The sequence below is a fragment of the Cinclus cinclus genome, chromosome 20 (genome assembly GCF_963662255.1).
Source record: "Cinclus cinclus chromosome 20, bCinCin1.1, whole genome shotgun sequence".
Taxonomy (NCBI): domain Eukaryota; kingdom Metazoa; phylum Chordata; class Aves; order Passeriformes; family Cinclidae; genus Cinclus; species Cinclus cinclus.
The window spans coordinates 4,102,939-4,122,465 of NC_085065.1; the positions used below are offsets into that span (position 1 = coordinate 4,102,939).

The 19,527-nt window shown below is 43.1% G+C and overlaps 1 protein-coding gene across 3 annotated transcripts in view; it reads right to left on the bottom strand.

The window, feature by feature from the left end:
- Positions 1-19,527, bottom strand: part of NARF (nuclear prelamin A recognition factor) — a 24,187-nt gene continuing 4,660 nt past the window's right edge. Inside the window, exons 1-12 of one of the 3 annotated variants that reach the window (XR_009933857.1) lie at positions 18,280-18,332; positions 17,713-17,793; positions 16,736-16,879; positions 14,987-15,119; positions 13,309-13,443; positions 8,930-9,048; positions 7,949-8,078; positions 7,224-7,296; positions 4,778-4,915; positions 4,030-4,187; positions 3,637-3,795; positions 3,351-3,487 (exon numbers count right to left, since the gene is read on the bottom strand). Coding sequence is in view for 2 of the 3 variants with exons in the window: in XM_062506499.1 (XP_062362483.1) it covers positions 3,246-3,487; positions 4,030-4,187; positions 4,778-4,915; positions 7,224-7,296; positions 7,949-8,078; positions 8,930-9,048; positions 13,309-13,443; positions 14,987-15,119; positions 16,736-16,879; positions 17,713-17,793; positions 18,280-18,306 (1,380 nt within the window). In the remaining variant the exon portion in view is untranslated. Of the gene's footprint in view, positions 3,796-4,029; positions 4,188-4,777; positions 4,916-7,223; positions 7,297-7,948; positions 8,079-8,929; positions 9,049-13,308; positions 13,444-14,986; positions 15,120-16,735; positions 16,880-17,712; positions 17,794-18,279; positions 18,333-19,527 lie in introns of those variants that run through there. The other 2 variants (XM_062506499.1, XM_062506498.1) reach the window with 2 other exon arrangements.

The following is a 19,527-nucleotide window of genomic DNA, read 5'->3' on the forward strand; positions in this document are numbered from 1 at the left end:
TTGAGTACTGAGATTTATTCACAACTCATGGTCATGCTGCAATTGAAAACAAAGCACCAAAATTTGGGTAACTGAACATCATCCAGGTATAATCCAGCTGAGACTGCTGCATTTGGATATCTGCATTGCTCTGGGGGACAGCACAGCCCAGGGCTGCCAGGTCCTTGGCCACAGGGGACACACACAGTGCTGTGGCTGAGGGAAACCTCCTGCACCAGGCAAAGGGACTTCACAACATGCTGGAGCAGTCTCAGAGCAAAGTACCATAACCCCAAGTATCCAGCACCTGACATGCTCAAGTCAAGAACTATCCCAATACAATTTTATTAATTCACTTACTATGTCCAATTCCTTTCCCACAATCCCTCCAATTTGTAATTTTCTAAAAATCCCCTTGTCTCAGCACAACATTCAAAGGAGAGGTAAAGCACTATGGCTGTGGCCCTGTCAGGAGCTTTCCCTGCTGCTGAAAAGGCAGTAACAGTAAAATCTATTAGGGAATCAGGGAATCCAGTCAAAGAATTAAATAGTGCTGTAATTTCAGAAGTGTGACTATAAACATGTATTGTCAACATTAATAGGCTTTCCAACTGCAGATTTAAAAGCCAGAATGAAACCTTAGGCAAGTATTTCACTATATATGAACAAGATTTTCTGATATATGTTGAAATTTCAATGAAAGCAGGTGAAGGGGGAAAGATTTACAGGATAGAACTTTTCTTTCCTTTTAAACTGGCACTTTAATGAAAAGGCCTTTAAAAAATGAAAACATTTTATTCCAAAAAGTCTTTGAAAACAAAAGCTGACAAAAAAAAAAAAAGACAACCCTCAGTTACTTAGGTCACTAATGATAATACATTCTGTAGTATAGCCACTACAGGCTCAGTTAGCTGCCTTCCTTGTCTTTGAAAAAATTCTGCAGCAGACAAATCATCAACAGCTCTGCACTGTGACTGCCTCAATAGGTTAAAACCCTTGAGCAAATGGAAGAAATGGTGGATCCAGCTGAAAGAGGTTATTTTAGACACTGAGCCTCCAATTTCCCTTGCAGTGGGAGCAGAGCAGATTGGCTTGCCCCACTGCCCAGCCCATTCCTGGGCTCCCCCAGCAGCACAGGGAGTGAGACCCCTCAGTGCAGCAGGCAAGCACTGGCCAAAGTGCCACCCAGCCCTGGGGAGGATCCAGCACACTGTACAAGCTGTTCAGAGCTCTGCTTTCAGAGCAGCAAGGCAGCTCTTGTGTAAGTTTACTGAAGATTTCCTCAGAAAAGCAAACTGGTTTTGTACCATTTCACCCAGTATACACACATAAAAAAAAAACATAAGCACACTGTACAAAGAGCAGCAGTGATATAATTTAAACATGCATCCAGCTACAAACCATATATACAGAGAAACAGACCTATACAAACAGAACAGGACCACTTCATTACATCAGAACTCTGGTGGAGTTTTTGGAGGAAATTATGGCAGATAATCAGACCCAAGGAGGTGCATGTTGCTTCTGAAAGTAATCTGTTCTGAAATGTCACACAGCACCCCCACCTTTCTTTAGCAGACATCTATTAGAGTTCAGCTACACACAGCTCTTCCCACGACTCCTGGACTCCCTTCCTGTATAGAGGTAGATTTCTGTCCATGTTCTAATATTGCACCACATTAAGTATTGTTCTTATCACAAGGAACAACTTGCAAAGGCTAATTTATATAATTCATGGGCATAATCTCACTGTGGGCATTCAGGTAGTGCAGTAAATCAAATTTGTTTGCACTTCAAAGAAAACCTCCCTCCAAGTGCAATGGTTTGTTATTTAGGTGGAGGTCCAATGGAAAGCTGCAATTTTTAACAACTTCACATTAAGAGAGCTATTTCTTGTCAGCAGGTGATGCTTCACTGTCTCTCTCCTTTTCAGCCTCCCTGGTCTAGCCAATGCCAGGTCTTGCCCTGCCTTCCCTGATGCTCCACCCCATTCCACTGTGTCCAGCTTAAATGTGCATTTTAAACACTCACAGGTTTTTGCAGGATTTCTTACTCACACAAGCAGCTGTAATATTGAAGAAATTTGCAAGAAGATTCATTCAAACTGCATGAAATGGTTAAAAAAGCCCATCCACACTTTCAGGCTGCTTAAGGAAAACTAGAGCTTTGCTAGCTTCAAACAGCCATTAATCTTAAACAGATCTGATGCTACCAGGAAAATCTGAAGAAATCTGGCAGGAATCTTAATTTCTTTTGTCCATCACATTCTTGAAGAACTCTGACAACTGGGAAGTTGCAGACAAGCTGCATGGCAGTACCACTTCACAATGTCTGTGAAATGAACCTCTAGAGCATATTTATAAAAATAAGTGCATCAAAATTCACAATGCCAATGTATTTTAACTCTGATGAGCTCACAAGCATTGCTCAGTATTTTTTCTCAGAGGCACCCCAGGAAGTTATTTTTTGCAGAAGTCTTTCAACATGGAGACAAATGAAAGAACAATTTGGGCATGTTCCATTCTCAGAGAGAAACCAAAGCAAGGAGCCCCACTCCTCCTGGCAGAGAACTTACATGGAAAGAAAGTTCTCTTTTTGTACCAACCAACCTATTTGGAACTATTTTAAATGAACCACTTAGCACCGACTTCCCAGATTCAGTTTCTGTGACACTACCATCAGTAAGAAATGGTGGCTAGTTTGGAACTGAGTATTTTTTTTACTGTTTTATGGATACAAAGATTATAGAAATTCATTACATCTCTCCATATACTCACTTGTCCTTTAAAAGGGCCTTTTCCTTAACAAGGTAAGTAAAGCCCAAGTTACTTTACACCAACTGTATCAATACTGAAATTCCTGTTGACTGTTCTCCTGTGATGACAGGGACTGCAGACCTAGAAGTAAAATCAATCTCACCCTCTTGGAGGAGCCCATTTTGTGCAGTGAACCCTTCACTCCAGGGAGTAACTGGATCAGGAATTACACTCCCTGTCCCTGGCAGAAAGGTCTTATGTACCTTGCAAGATCAGGCTTTAGAATGAAGAAATCCATTGTATGGAAATGCAGGAAATGTAAAAGTTAAGTAGAAGTTAAATGACAGTGGCAGGAACCAGGGCTTTTGGAGACTTCTCTGGTTTTGCCAAGCAAAGGTTCTTCCCAAGAACAATCCCGAGCTGGGCAGAGCCTCACTCTCACCCTGGCAGTGCATGGAGGGCTGCATGGAGGGCTGCAGTGCTGCCCTGCAGCCTCAGCACCTGCAGCCTTTACCACTTGATATCCAAACTGCTCGTGCTTTGATTTGCTGCACTGTACGTGGTGTGCAAAGTGTCCTGGACCTTCTTGGAGTCCATGCCCTCCAGCCAGTCCTGGTACATCCTCTGGACGTGCAGGTTGGTTTCTGGCAGCCTGACGGGAATCGTGGCATACACCTCTTCCATCTGGGCAAGCAGGGCTCTGTCTGGTTTGCCATCCTCAGTCTGGGCCTGGCCCTTTCCATTGAGGCACCCTTAGGAAAAAAATCAATTAAAAAGATGGAAGGCAATGGAGATTTGATATGAAAAGAAAGTTTCTGTTAACTCAGAATTCGTTTTTCACACTTCTCTAAAGGAAGTTTTCTTTTAAACTTCCCCCCACACCGATACAATTTTTATTTACCTAAAGTGACTCCGGTATCAACTTCATCTTAATGGAAATGAGGTTTCCATATCACAAATCTTCCCCTGCATTCTCCATGGGTTTATGATCCTAATTATGTTCCTTGTCTTTTCTTGCCCTTGACAACCACCATTTCAGAGTATCCTCTGAGGTTTGGCACTTATTTATAGGTCAGAAGAGAACAAATAACATTGTGACTTATTTTAGAAAACTCATTTTTTTTGAGCCAACACTGCAACTGCAATTGGTGTTTTGGACCCTTCAAGAAATAGTGAGATTTTAGATTATTAAGAAGAGAATTAAGAGGAAATGAAGTGCCTGCCTGTAAGGCAGTTTTCCTCTGAGATTCAAGATATATGTGCAGAACAACTGCAGATCCACAATTTTTCTTACCTCCTGGGCAGGCAAGGACTTCTACAAAATGGTATAAAAACTTTCCTTTTTTCAACTTCAGGACCATGTTTTGGATATTTCGAAAGCCATAAGCTGCTGCAAAACGCAGCACTGTCTCCCCATCCTTTTCAAGGGTAACTTCTTGAAAGTCCTTGTTCCTGTCAAGACACAGAGAGAACATTTTAACCCCCTGCATTCCCAGAGGAACAATCCAACATGCCAGTTTGTATTCAGATGCTCCAAAAGGAACAGAACAAGTGTAACAGTGAGACCAAGGTGAACTCTTCCACTTTCTAAACTGAGTTAAGGACAAGTTAGGGTGGAATCTTCATAATAGAATTCTACTTAATTTTTAAGTGCAGGTAAGATTTTAATAAAATGAGTACCAGCAGGAGCTGCTTTACACAGAGAGACTTCCAGGTTTAGAGCAGTTTTATAGCCAGTAACTGCTTTCAGTGCAGCACCAACCAAAGCAGGGGAAGTTCTGGGCTTCAGGAACCAGTTCCTTGCAAGAGGGTGGCCAAGCCCTAGCACAGGCCTCCCCCAGGGAGGTGGCCAATGCCCCAAGGTTCTCAGTGTCTCAGGTGTGTTTGGACAAAGCCCTCAATAACATACTTTAACTTTTGGTCAGCCCGAAGTGCTCAGGCAGATGGACTAAGTGACTGCTGTGGGTCCTTCCAGCTGAGAACACCCTTTTCTCTTCTAGCTCACCCATTGTACATAACAAGGATACAAAACTCTAACTTACTTTAATGCTTTGTAGGTTATCTCCTTGACATCCATGCCAAAAAGCTCCTTTGCAGCATGTTTAAAAATGTGCTCCAGGTAACCATCAGATCTCTTCCCATCATGCCGTACTACATCTCCCTCCTTTAGGTCATCAAACCTTAGGAAACAACAAAATGGAAGATCAACTCCAAAAATATTCTTTCAATTCAATAGTGTTTCTCCCTTCTATGTCTCCCCCACCAAAAAGTGTTTTGTAGCAATGAAAGCACATTACATTCTTATTTATTACTGCTTTAAAAATGTAAATTATTCAGGACAGCAGTGAGATGATGAAAAAAATTAGTTAATAAAAAAGATGCAGGGCTTTCCATGTTGAGAAATGTCAAGCAACAGTAATTGATAAGAATGCATCTTCATCACAACCTGAAGATTTTTTTAACAGCCATTTGCTGCTCAAGAGCCAATTTAGGGAAAAATTATTTAAATAAAATTATTTAAATAAAAGATCGTTGTTTTGCCTGTGAGAATACAAAATTACTTCAGAAATTGCAAGTCTTTGCTGACCATTCCCCTGCTTTAGGAACTGTCTGTCACAGACAGTAACACAGTGCCATTAAAACCACAACAAATCAGTACAGCTGCAACCAGGGCAGAATGGTGTACACTGAAAATAAGTGCTCCACTATGGTTCAGGAGAGAAAATGGGAGATCATATCCCAAGGGCATATCCTGGAGGTTCACCCCTCTCCCAGTTAAATGCAGCTCTGAAGAGCCCACATTCATACAACTGTTTTAATGCCTAGCACTTTATCACAAATTACTGCTGTGCTGGGACTTGTTTTTAGAGGATGATTTCAAGTTGTTTAAATTTCTCTGGAAGATCTACTTTAAAGATCCCAGAAGAGCAAAAATTTATGTCATTAGGTCTCACAGTATTATCAGATTAGTCCTTTTAAAAATTAACATTACTTTCCAACATATATTGAGGGCACCTGGCTTGTTCAGCCTGGAGGAGACCAAGGTCAGACATTACCAGGTTCTGCAGCTCCTCCTGAGGGACAGCTCTGATCTCTGCTCTGTGACAGAACCCATGGGAGGGATGCAGCTGTGCCAGGGGAGGTTTGGGTTGGGTGTCAGGAAAGGTTCATCTTCAGAGGGTGCTGGCACTGCCCAGGCTCCCCAGGGAATGTCAGGGTGGGACTGTTGGGGGTCTGGGCAGGGACTGGGTTGGATGATACTTGTGGGTCCCTTCCAGCTCAGGATATGCTATGATTCTATAAACTGAGCTAATGAACAAGGCACATTCTGAGTACCAGCTTGTCCTTTCACTTGACAGGCTGATACAGAATTAAAAGACTCTCTATGGGATTCTGATACAGAATTACATGACTGTCTCTGTGATTATTCCTGCTAGGACTTTATTCATTCTGTGTGACAATCTCAGGTAGAAGCAATCACAGGAGCTCTGAACATGTTCCCATGGACCCACTCAAATTTCTCCCCTCTAGGGAGAAATCCAAGCATGATACTAGCTGGAACTGAAAAGGATTTTTCAAAACTTCCAGAGCTTTCTGTTTTGTGCAAGACCAGCACATTTATTGCTCCACTAGCAATCCTTTGGAAAGATACCAAGGAACATCTGTCACAGCTGAACAAAGATCAGGGAGAGCAGCCTCTGTAACCAAGTCTGAGAATTAAACACCACACATGCTGCTCCCTGAGCCAAGCAAAAGGGATGGAAACAAAACCTCTCCAATGCTTTGTGTGCTTCTTATCTAAAGCACAGTTCAGTTTGATTTAGTCTTGAAAAACTGACTGCTGTCCTCAGTATAAAAACCAATTAATTACCATTTCCTGAAAGGGTGCTGCTTCTAGCAATCCACATGAACAGATTGGGGAAGTGGAAATTTACTGTCAGGATGCTGCTGTGAGAGAGGGGAGCCCAGAGCAGATGGTGAGCCCCAGGACTGTGTCCCTGCAGCTTTCTGGGAGGCAGATCAGACTGCTGGGCTCTAGACAAGGAGCACACCAGAGCTCTGAACAGGGTCAGCACCCCCAGCCAGCCACACTTACTAGCAAGACTTGACCTTCATACAGTCAAATCTATTATGACTGCATTAAAATATAAATCAGGAGCAACACAAATCTTCTAGTCATAAATTTTATATGAGTTACTGTATAAGGGTCATTACCTCAAATTATCTGATTTGTATTTAGACAGTACATGCAGGTTTATAGTATCTGTTTCATATTACTTTTATATATAGCTATGAACATATAAGACAATATTTTCCACTATATTAAGAGTGAAGCTGAATACTTTAGTACTCAGGCTTTGATGCATGTTTTTTTTCTCTAAAAAGAAAAAAAACATTCTTCTAAGCAGTTTTACATTTATGTTGAATGTGTTCCAACATGTCATTTGTCAACAAAGTAAGGAGGCAATCCACAACAAAACTACTTACAAACTATCTACAGCTACTTCAGTCACATCTTTCATAGACACATTTTTCTGTTCCATTATTTGGACAATTTCACCTGTGGGAAAACACATGACATTTTACTTTCAACATGAAGCACATCACACACTGTGCCTCTGTTTCAGATATCAACATCCCAACACCTGCATGTGCTTTATGTCACGTTCTCCAGCTCTTCCTACAGTCACTTCCCTCCACTGACTGAGAAGCCTGACACTTCCATCCCCAAAGAAAAGGGGCCTTTAGCTTGCCCCTTTTAAACTCTGCTTAAATCCTCAGCCTTTCTGTTAGGCCAAGTTTGGAAATATCCAAACTACACTGCAGGATGTTTGGACACTAAGGCTAAAGACAATATCCTCACCAAAAGGCAAATGGTGCCATGAATTAGGAATAATTTCTAAAAAAATATTGACCACAGACAAGCCAGACAATCATTTTAAATATGGATTTGCATAACTTTTACTGGCTTTAAAAGCTGACAAAATAGCTGAGTTTTTAGAGGACTTGCAAAAGGAAAGGATGTGTCACTGCCTACCCTGTGCAGTACCTGTACTACCAGGAGCACAAAAATATGTACTAATCTTTAAAGCAGAAAAAAAACAACCTTATGACTAAAGCAGATTTGAAAAAAGCAAACTCTGGCATAAAGGCTATTCTAAAAATGGTGATTCACATATATATATATAGATGATAAGTTTAAAAAAATTAACCTGATGTCAGGACACAATCAACTTCTGGTGAATTATACAAGGCAGTGTAGAAATCTTCCCTCAAGGCTTCCAGCTTTTTGTCATAGCAAGGTGCCACGACTATATGGAAGATTTTATCAGGAGACAAGTTCTGTGGAACACAGAAGGGAGCACATGTGAACTCCATGAAGAGCAAAAGACAGCTTGAAGGATGACAGGGACAAAAGTAGTGACATAAACCCCATGCAGACAATAACAGGAATAAGTCCCTACCCATTAAAGTTATGAAATGTTGCACACAGATAATGATTTGCCAGAAATCACAAAGCATCAGCAACAAACTTCCAAAGTCAGTCTCCTGGTTGGACCATATTCCCTCAGACCACACTTTCTGCAGCTTTTTGATTGCCTTGGAAAGTGAATACAAGTCAGGAGTTCAGAGTTCTGGTTTCTGGCTGTTACTTGCTTTCACCCACAGCGAGCCCTTCAGGATTTGTCTATCCATGTGCAGACAACAGCTCTTCCCTACAGAATGTGCCTGTAGTTCCATTTAGGTATGATATATAAAGAACAGCAATTTTTTCAACATACAAAATTGAGGAGATAAAAAGGTTAGTTCCTAGGATACAATGTTTTTATTGATCTCAGATAACAGGGCAATTTCCACATTATTCTCCTCCACTCCTGTTTTGGCTGTGCTGTAGAACTACACAGGCATTATTTCACAAAAAAACCCTTTAATTGCTATGGATTTAACTTTACCCATAAATATCTAAATCCATGTTGCACTGGGGGTGCAAGGATTGCTGCCAGCTCACACTGCACTATGAAATTAAGTTCTTTGTACATTCTTCTCATCTTGGCCACTTGTACAGCAGCGGAGCACCATTTCTTCTTCAAGTAAAGGACAAATAAAATACACTAAGATCTGTAGCTCAGTAATAAAGCCCATCTTCTCTGTTTAGAAGAATATAATGGTAAAAATTAATCAGAATTACTTACCTGCTGCCTGGCAAAGTAGCCCTTCACTAGGGAGCCCATGATCTGCTGTGGAGACTTGGCAGTGCAAATGTGAGAGGTGACCAAGTTGGTGAGGACCCTTTCAGCATATCGGATCCAACCTGGAACCACAAAAAAATACAGGTACAGGGAAGTGACCCATAAACACAGCAAGTGGCAACAGTCACACAACAGATCTTGAAAATGATGACACCTTCACAACAGGTAGGACATTTCTGTGCAGGCTGGAAGCCCTTGGGAACCGTAGGAAACCTCAAGGTTCTGTTAATAATGCTTTAATCAATAATTCACTGTGTCATTAATTCTAGACCAAGGTCCACTGTGAACTTGTTACTCCTTCCTCATGCACAGATTTAACAAAGCAGAAAGAACAAGACCCCAGCTAACAGAATTTGACCTTCTAGACTTCAGCCCTTAGATCACCACATACTACAGCAAATGCTGTTTGGCTGCTTAAGTGTAACCTGGTGTTTCCTGAGATTTAATATCCCTGCACCCAGCCTGCCTCCCCTGGAACAGAAGAGTCACATGAAAGCATTACTACAAGGTGCACATGGATTAAGCCTAGGAAAAAATGGCTTATTTTACTATTGTTAGAGTAGCCACACCTTCAGAATCACCCCCCACACTCACAGAAACCACCTGAAATCTCCCGTATGCAACACTTAGTTTCTCAGGAATCCCCCTCTCTTTCACCAGATCCCTTCTGTATTCCAGCTGGGCCAAGCTGTGGATACCCACAGCACCTCAACATCCAGAGCTGTTGTATTATTCCCCCAGTAAACGAACAAATCAAGGTGTTTAAGGTGTGCAATTCTTTCTTGGGCTCTGTAGCTCTTACTGAAAAGCCCAGAATCTTTCACAGCAAGGCTTTGGAGCTTTTTTCATCTACATAACGCCTACACTGTACAGGAGAGTTAGGCCCAGCCTTCAAGGCAGGTGTGTTGCTTCTTGTGCTAAGAAATGGTGAAAAAAAAAATCATACTTTGTCTTCAAGCACATTAGTGATTACATAAAAGAGAGAAACTGTTGTGCAGTGCATGCTTCCCAGGAAGGGGAAAACATGGAAGTTAATTTTTAAGCTTGAAATTATGTAAAACCACCTGGTACTGTTGAAGTCAGAACAATAGCACAAATGCCAACAGCAGCACAAAACTGGGATGCAAAGCAGTGTTCAGACAATGTCTCTCTGTAGCAGAGAAGTCATTTTCCCAGTGTAATAAAATTTTACTGAAGAAAATGAGAAGGTGCTAAGTATTAGGAAAACCCCAGGATCCTCCAGCTGTTTAAATATTCCCAAATCTTGCTAATGTACAGACTTCAAGCTGGTTTCCATAAAAAACCTTGAAGGCACACATCACCTTCAACAAGCATTCACTTCTGCCATAAGAAAAACTGAAGACCATGGATTTACCCATCAGGACTGTATTGAATTTTGAGACTCTGAATTAGAAATTAGCCTAATGTCCACCTTCAACTGGGACTTTAAGTCCAAGACATTACCTCCAACAAAGCAGTGAATTTACTGGTGCTGGTAAAAAGCTGTATTAGCATATTCTGCACGATAGGTACATCCTATTGCTTAAATGGCTTTAGTCTCAAGTGCTGTCCAAAGAGAACAAAAACTGCTTCAAACAAAACAAGGACAGTTTTTAAAAACACTTGTACTCACCATTAATCACCCCAGCACTCCTGCTATGAGGCTGGTTCTTATAATTGGAACGTTTTTGATATTGTAGTCATGACCTACAAGGAAATTTCACTAAAACCCAAGAGATTTCTGAGATGCATTGTCTGAAGCAATTCCTTAAATTTTTTCTGTCCTTGTAGTGGATGGAACAAGTGTCTCATAGCAGCAGCTCCCCAAGATCATTAGTCTCATTAGTCAGTGGTTAATTGTACAGGCAGCTTGGGTGAGTGAGCATTTATCTGCACTCCACACACACTGCTGCTTCTGCCCACACATCACAGGGCTGAACTGCAGAGCCACAGTTAGAGAAAACCTCAGATACCCCATTCTTATATCAGGGTACACCTGCATTCATCCAGACCTACACCCTTCATAAATTCATTTGGATTCCTGGCCATTTGCTGGCTTGTGATGGCATCAAAGAGCAGAAGGCACTACAAGTCACCATATAAACTCTTGAGATGTAGCTCAGAACATGTTGGTTTTGGTTGGTTTATTGTGAGATCATGAAGATCCATGTATGTGTCTGTAGGAAGTGCAAAAAAGCTAAGCAAACTTTTGCTACTGTAAAACCCCATTCCTGGAAAAGAAAATTGATTGACTGGGACAAAAGCATTAGAATCCTGAATACTTAAGATCTTCCTACTGCTGCTGAAGTCTGCCCCACTGGCTTTTTTGGGAGCACACAGAGGTTGAGCAGGTTTAAAAACACTGGATTTTCCAAAGCAAGTGCTTCAATGCTGCTCACCAGCTTGGTATTAAGGAAGGGAACTGACTCTTTGGAGATATTACATGTACTATCAGTAGTAACTATTGTTCTTGCAACACAAACAAACCAAAAATGAGCTCACTTTCCCCCAGAGAGCAGCAAGAGGTGAACAATTAAGACAGGGACAAGGCAAGAGAATAGCTTTTCTCAGGTTCTGGACTGTCCAGGCTCTGCTCTTTGCTCATGGTAGATGTTACAGCCCAGACTGCTGCAGAGGGTGATAGATCTGTGCAGTCACACACCACGATAAAAAAGTAAAGCATTTATACTTGAGTTCACATTGACCTTGCATCTACAGATCTATATTAAAACCATTTTGTGCTAAATACACCCAGTAAATAACATCTCTGGGACAAATTTATGTAATCTGGGGGTAGAAAGAAGAAGGACAAAAAGGAACAGAAAATGCACTCTGACAAATAAGATCAGGAAACACAGTGCACAATCTCACTTTAAAGATGATTAATCAGGATTTCTGCTTTCTCTAATTGCTGACAAAGAAACAAACCATGTTTTCAAAATGGATTTACAGTGATACTCTGGGTTAGCTTCCCAGAAATGGAAAGACCCATGCTTCTGTTACCACCTTTATCACAATAGAGAGCTGACACCAAAACCAGCACTGACACCAGAAACTACCTTTTACAGACTACACAAGGACAAGAAAAGGCCTCCAATAACTATTTTAAAGTATTTCCACTGAGAGTAGCAGATAATCTCAGCTCTGTTTCCAGATGAAGAAAATTAAAATTATCTCAGAATTTCTAGAAGAAGTCCTCAGGTTTTGAATTTTACCTAAAGCACATATAAGACAACAAAACTAAATTACAGGGTGTTTGAACTACACAGTTTTTACATGAAAAAGAGCACTATATGATATGTCTGCTCCTGAAGATAAGAGGTTACACTAAGATAACGGAAACAGAAAAAAACATGTTTTTAATACATATATGTAGTACTTAAAGCATAACCCAGATACTTCCACTACAAAATACACAGGACGAGCAAAAATACAAGTATAATTCAAACAGCAGTATTTAAACTTCAAATCAATGACAACAGCAGATTCTGGGGATCACCAACTGCATCTCATCATCACTCCAATGTTTCTTTCATGAATGCAATGCACTTGAGTTACTTCAGAGCTAGCAAGAAATATTTTGGTATTTTTATCAGTCTTTTGAAAAGCAACACTATGAACTTTAAGGTGGAGCTGAGGAGGGTGCTCCGCAAAGGAGTTACTTTTACCTCTTTTTTGATGCTCCTTTTTTAGGAATGTGACTTTTTACTCTAATTGAAATGGTGCTGTGCTAGCAATGGAAAAAGTAAGCAGTGACTGCATGTCTTGCATCTTTTCAGCTGTTACAGTGCAGGCTCATAATAGAACACGTTCTCAGGTGCAAGGTTCTCAGAAGTGAGACGTTTAGCGAGTCAGATCTGTGACATTTCATGTGAGAATTACTCTCCAAGTAATTTCTCCAGTAATTATTCTCCAGACCTACCCATCACAAGCAATGTCACTTGCTACTTTCCCCTAAGCTTAAGTGGCAAGTTCTAAACTTTGCTTAAGGTAAAGGAGGTTGTGGTTTCATTATATCAAAGTTCCTTTAAGATTGTTTTCAATGAGGAAACACCCCGTGACACTTTGTGGTCTGAACACACAAGCAGCACCCACTAAACTCCTCCAATCCAGTTCTGACTTTCAGTTCCAAGCAATGAAATGCACTGAGGATGACCAGTGATACTGGGAACAAATACTGCGTGCTTGGTGTCCCTCAAAAGCAAATCAAAAATGCTCAAAGTTATGTAAGGCTCCCAAAGGAAGCCACCCTCTCCTCTGCTCCTTGGTGGTTCCAGTGAGACCAGTTTGAAGGGCAGTAGGATGGATAAATCAGCTCTCACCAGGGCAAGCAGAGGCAAACATTGGTAAGGCATGTTCCTCCTGGTTCCTCCGTTGGTACCGCTGCACAAATTCCCTCTGGCTCTCCAGGATACTGAAATCTGCAGCTATAGTGGTGTCAAATACATAATGCACCCCTAGGGAAGCAAGCAGAAAGGAACAGGGAATCACTACAATGTTTTCCACCTCACAAACCCCTTTCAAAGTTCCAGGCCTATGAAAAATCTTGAAGGATCAACAGGTATATTCCTTCCCCTCTGCGAATTTTCACAAACAGCAGAGTCATAAATAAAAGCCATACACTGGAAAAACATCTTCGACATACTGAGTTTAAAAGGACCACCAAGTGGCTACTGCTGCAAGCAGCACTGCAAACATTCTCTGCTTCCTTCTGAGCACTTGCCATGCATCACTTTTAGTTCAATTGAACAGGATGTCACAACTCCTGGGTGACATGCAGTGACTCTTGCAAAGCAATGTTCTTTTAAGCACATACTGAAGTCACAAAAAATGATATCCAGCCAAGAGCCATATCTACCATTGGTCAAGTTGTTTGCAGAGGTACAGGAGCATATCACCAACACAGCAGAGACCTTCTGGCTGCTCATTTAGCAACACACTCCCTATAAGCCTACGTAACACTGAGCACATCCCCACAGAAGTGAGTGTAGATAATGAATGCATTCCAGGAAAACTGGGGCCCACCAGAACTTAGGAATGCTTTGAGATGAAGAATATACAGAGATGCATCAAAAAAAGCATGAAAAATTAATATAGAGATAGAGATGGGAGGAAACAGTTTATAGGTTTATTACTGTCCTTCTTCTTCCTTCGAGTAGGTATTTAAAAATCCCAAATTTACAAGGAAAGTGGCTTTTGCTTTTTATTTAAAACTATGTATATAACGACCATAGGAAATATAGCTTTAACATGAAACAGGCAGATACAACAGCTCTTGTAATTTCAAATTACAGGAAAAAAAAAGCAGAACACTGAGCGTTTTCTAGAGAAACAATGTGTCAAAAGGACAGAAAGGAACTTAGAATAAGAATTACCTTCTCCCTCAAGTTATAAAATAATGGGAAACTTGTGACTAAGCCCTCCCTGATTTCTTGGTAGCACAAGTTTTGGTGCCAGCTCTACAACGTCCTTCTGTTCTGTGACCTTCACTGTGAGCAGGGAATGTCTCCAGTCTGTTTGTCACACTGGGGTGTGTGGCACTGGTGCCTGGCTGTAACTTCACAGAGTGAGCAGTTCAAACTCTCAACATGGTTGTGCAATGGCAACAGGATAGGACTGCATAACAAAATATCATGGAATGGAATCCCACCACTGCTTTTTTTGGGAGGAACCTTAAAGTTCATCCAGTTCCACCCCCTGCCATGGGCAGGGACACCTTCCACTATCCCAGGTTGCTCCAAGCCCTGTCCAGCCTGGCCTTGGACAGTTCCAGGGATGAGACAGCCTCGGCTTCTCTGGGAACCTGTGCCAGGGCCTCACCAGCCTCATTTCTTCCTATTATCTAATCTAACCTTGCCCTGTTTCACTCTGTGCCCTTGTCAAAAGCTCTCTCCAGCTCTCCTACAGCTCCTTCAGGTACTGGAAGGCTGCTGAGAAAGCAAAACCAACCAAAGCGTTCCTTCCCTTTCTGCTTCACCACCATAAAAAACACAAACTTACCAAGACTTTTGAGGAACCCACAGAGTCTCTTGGCTGCTTCATTCACAGAGAGATTGAATTTAGCAGCAAAATAAGGCAATGACTGAGGGCATAGAGACACTGCCAACACTTTGTGTTTTGAGGTATCACATTTCTGCAAATGAAACAAAGGGAAAAAAAAAGATGTGTCATTACAACAGCGTAAGGCTCCTTGCTTTCCCCTCCTTTGCCATTCCTGGAGTTATTCCTTAGAGTCTTATGCTTCAGTGGGCCATATCATTAAAAACCCCATGAAACAACCCTCAAGGTGCAGCAGGACAGGATGTTCCTCTGATCCTGACAGTGTTCATCTCCAGTCATCTGTAGATGTTTCTTTTATATAACTCAGGGGAAATCCACCCCTTCTAGGACAATTTTGTGGTTGGTTTCCACACAGTATAAGGAAAGTTAAGGGACACTCGGCACCTCTGATGTAGGATGAAATATCCTAGCAAATATGAAAAGAGCTGTATGTTTAAACATTAAGAAATAATGTTTACAGAAGCAGGGGCATTTGAAGCTATAAATATAACCCAGCAAATTACACATCTGCATTCTTGTCAAGGCTCCTGTGTCTTTATCACTGCAGCTGTTAAGGGAAAGTGGCAAGATGGGACTCTCAACAAATCAGCATTTGTAGGCTCTGAGGAATCCTGTGAAAATACCCAGTGCATGGTGTGGAAATGTGAAGCTCTAATGACTGTGGTATTTAGCTGAAGATTAATCTTGTGTTTTAGCTGGGACATTTTCCACACCAGTGGAACCCTTGGAAGACAAAGCAGGAGTGTGCTACAGACAAGTGTCACCCTGCAAAGGTCAGAGCCCACAGTCTGAACTGATCCACATGCTGGCAGGGAGAGCTCCTGACTGCCCTTTGCTCACTGTCTGCATTTGGACCCCTGGAGTTGTGATGAAGCTATCTGACTGCCTTGCTGTTGTAGGATTCAGGCCCTCTTAACAGGACCCATGGGACCCAAAAGATTATTTCCTCCCTTCTCTTCTAATTTTCTCATATATGACAACATCATTCCATATGAAGAATTAAACTACTTCTAAGAAAATGTAAGTACTGTGTAATTAATCCATATTTATGACACACATGTACAGATCAAGAAGTTTCAATTCTAGTAGCTTTTGCACAGAAGTCTGGAGCAGAACTAAAATAATTTAACATCAGATTCTAAAGATCTGAGCAGTACACATAGCAACTAATTTCCAGAAAAAAACAGAACTCAGCAGAAAAAAAGACAGCAATAGAACACTTACAAGGTTTGCTAAGAATAAAAACAAAATGTAGTCAGGTTGAATATATATTTAAGAGAATTCTAATTTCAAAAATATCTCTTAATAGGTTTATATAATGTGGGTACATTAGCACCAAAAACCACCCAGAACAGTCCTAGCAATGAAGGTATGAATATCTATAAACACTGAACTACAGCATAATTTGTTAGTGCAATAATGAAATCACACTGCCAATAAATTTCCCTTCTGCAGGTGCAGTAACTTTCCTCTGGTGTTTACGTTAAGTGCTGTGACCTTGCAACTCCAGTACAAAATTATTTTCAGTACTTTAATGTTTGTGTTGCCTGAAGTTTTCACTTCCTCTTTGGAAAAATCATATCCTGACAAATCTTCACGTTATCTGCCTTGGGAAACCAAGCTGCTTAGTCATTCTGTAAGTGCCTCTTCTTCACAGAAAACAGTGGGTCATTGTTTGGGTCACTTTACCTTATTAAGGTTGAGAATACGAAAGAACTCCTTCTGATTCTGTTGGAAAACTCTGGCTCCTTCTTCCAATGTCATGCAACTGTCACAAGCTAGGCAGTCGCTAAGGAGTACTTTAGCATTAGCCAATGTATCAAACTCATTTTTCTGGTGGCAAAAAAAAAAAGTAAACAAGTATTTAATAATGATCAAATGATTTTTCAAGATCTCTGCAATGAGCCAGATGAAAAGCAAACACATGTATCACTGTTTGGTTTAAAGAACAGTCCAGGACACTTGCATATCCAAGATTATTTACAGGTAAACACAATAATATGTTCCATCCCAATCATAGCTCTGCTCCTCCTATTACTGCGAAACTGCAAAATGTTCAAGTGTAAACAAAGATCTAAATTTAGCCCTTAGTCCATATGCTAGTAACTTAATTTGCACTGTACTTCAGAGCTGACAGTCCCTATCAACTCAGCAAGCAACTGAGAAAACTCTCCCCTGAACTATTAAAGCTCTTTAAACAGATGTCCCTCTCACAGCAAGGTGGCTTAGGCTTTGTATCATGAGGTAAAACAAACAGAACGCAGTCCTACAATTGCACTGAACATATTCTGTGACATCAGAGTTTCACACTCCTGGCTGTGACACTATATGCAGCTCACTTAAGAAGGAATACTTGCATATAAAGAAGAAGTAGATATTTTATCCACTTGTACTATCAAAGCTCCTCTTCATATAAGCTCTGTTCTGAAGACTTGATATAAGAGCTTTAGCACTCCAAATTTTAAGAACCTAAAATCTCTGTTTTGTGTTTGCACAGGAAGGGCTTTTATTTCACCTTTTTACCAGAATTTTGATTCACATATTAAGGGATATCTTCAAGAGCTCATAACTGTTTTCAACTGCTTGTTGTTTACTTAGTAGTTGACAGCTGACTCCTTATAACCTCCTTTGGGGTACACAAAAGAATATAGAGTCCAATACATTACCTCTTCAAAGCCATCATTTGAACTCAATGCATCAACAGACGTACTTTGCGTATCATCATTTTTCTGTTTTTTACTGCATTCCTGAAACAAAACACAAAACGCATGGATTATGCAAAGCCTATTCACAGTTCTGTAACGAAGCGTTCACGTCATTAACCCCTATTAGAGTTATCGACGGTGTTTAGGAACACATGCAAGACTCTGTGTTCAAAGCGCAATTGCAACGATGGAAATAATCTCCTAGGGATTCCCCTGCTGTATGGAGAGTTCCGGGCGGTTTAACCCGAGGGACTGCCCGCGCAGGTACAGTACGAGCCCAGGGCGCTCCGTGCAGCCCGGGCACGGGCACATCACGGCGATAACGCGCTCAGGGCTCCCTCGGGAGGTGTCACGGCCGGGCCGCGGGTGAGGACGCGGAGCTCGGTGACCTTGGGGCCGGCGGCCAGCGCCGCTCCCCCTGCCGGGGCTCCCGGGCCGCCGGACGAGGCCGTCCCCACGCCCCCCCATCCCCGAGGCGGTGCTCCCCGCAAGCCGAGGGGCCGGGCAGGACCCGGCCGCCGCACTCACCTTTTTGGTGCAGTTCTCGCACTTCATTTGCGGCGCGGTCCTGGCCGCCGGGGCTGCGTGACAGGAGAGAGCGGGGCGGGAGGTGAGACCCGCACGAGCAGCGCCCGTCACCAGCCCGGACCCCGCTGCCCTCCCTTCCCGGCCGTGCGCCCGTCCCCACCGCCCTTTGTTGCCGCGCCCGCCCCGCCGGGCGGTCCCGGGGCGGGGGCGGCCCCGCCGCGCTCACGTGTCCCGCAATTCCCTTGCCCGGAATTACCCCGCAAACGCCGGCGCTGCGGGCGGCACCGAGCGGCCTCGGAGGAGACGCGGGGAGGACAGCGCTGGCCGAGCCCCGCGGGGAAGGTGCCCCCGCAGCGCGGCCCCGGCCCCGCACGGGGAGCGCAGCCCCCGCCGCACGCCCGGCTCTTCAGAGCTCCCCGCGCCGAGGTGACGGGAGAGCGGCCGGCCACGAGCCGCGGCTCATCAGCTCCGCAGGGGGAGAGAAAAAAAAAAAAAAAAAAAAAAAAGCCCACGACCACCGCAATTCCCCGAAAGCCCCAAGGCAGCCTGGGAAGGGGGCACCGGGGCGCAGGGCCGTTCCCGTACCTGCCGCCGGGGCTGTGCCTGTGGCCGCAGAGCGGGCGGAGCGGCCCCGCCTCCAACACCGCCTCCCCCGGCACGTCCCCGGCCGCGCCCGCCGGGCTCATTGCGGACCTGCTCCGCCGCACGTACGCGGAGGGACTGCCCCGTGCCGGTCCCCGTCCCAATCCCCGTCCCCACGGGACCCCCGGGCCGCAGCGATCCTCCCGGCAGCTGTCCCCGCTCCCGGCTCTGCGGCGGGGCTGTGCCCGAGGCTTCGCTGCTTCTCTGGAGCGTCCCTGCGTATTTTTTACAACGTGCTCCTCTGTTATATCGTACAAAAGGCTTCCCCCCACCCCCCCCGATTTTTTTTTCCGATGGCTTTAAAGTGAAATGATACTCTGCGAGTTACTAAATACAGCATCATCACCATTTTATTTAACCAGTATGCTGCGATTTCCCCTTTCTGTCACAAAACGCAAGTACCAGCGATGCTGTTCCCAGGCCGGAATCGCAAATCCTCATGAGCAGGATTATTAAACAGACATCAGCCTTACACAGTCTCAAAGGCCCCTGAGTATTATTCAAGATGATTATGATTTCTTGTCTTTCTGAACCTCAGGTTGTAGGATTTAGACAGAAAGGTTCAAGCAACACTTTGCTCCTTTTTTAGACCCGCAGCCACATGAA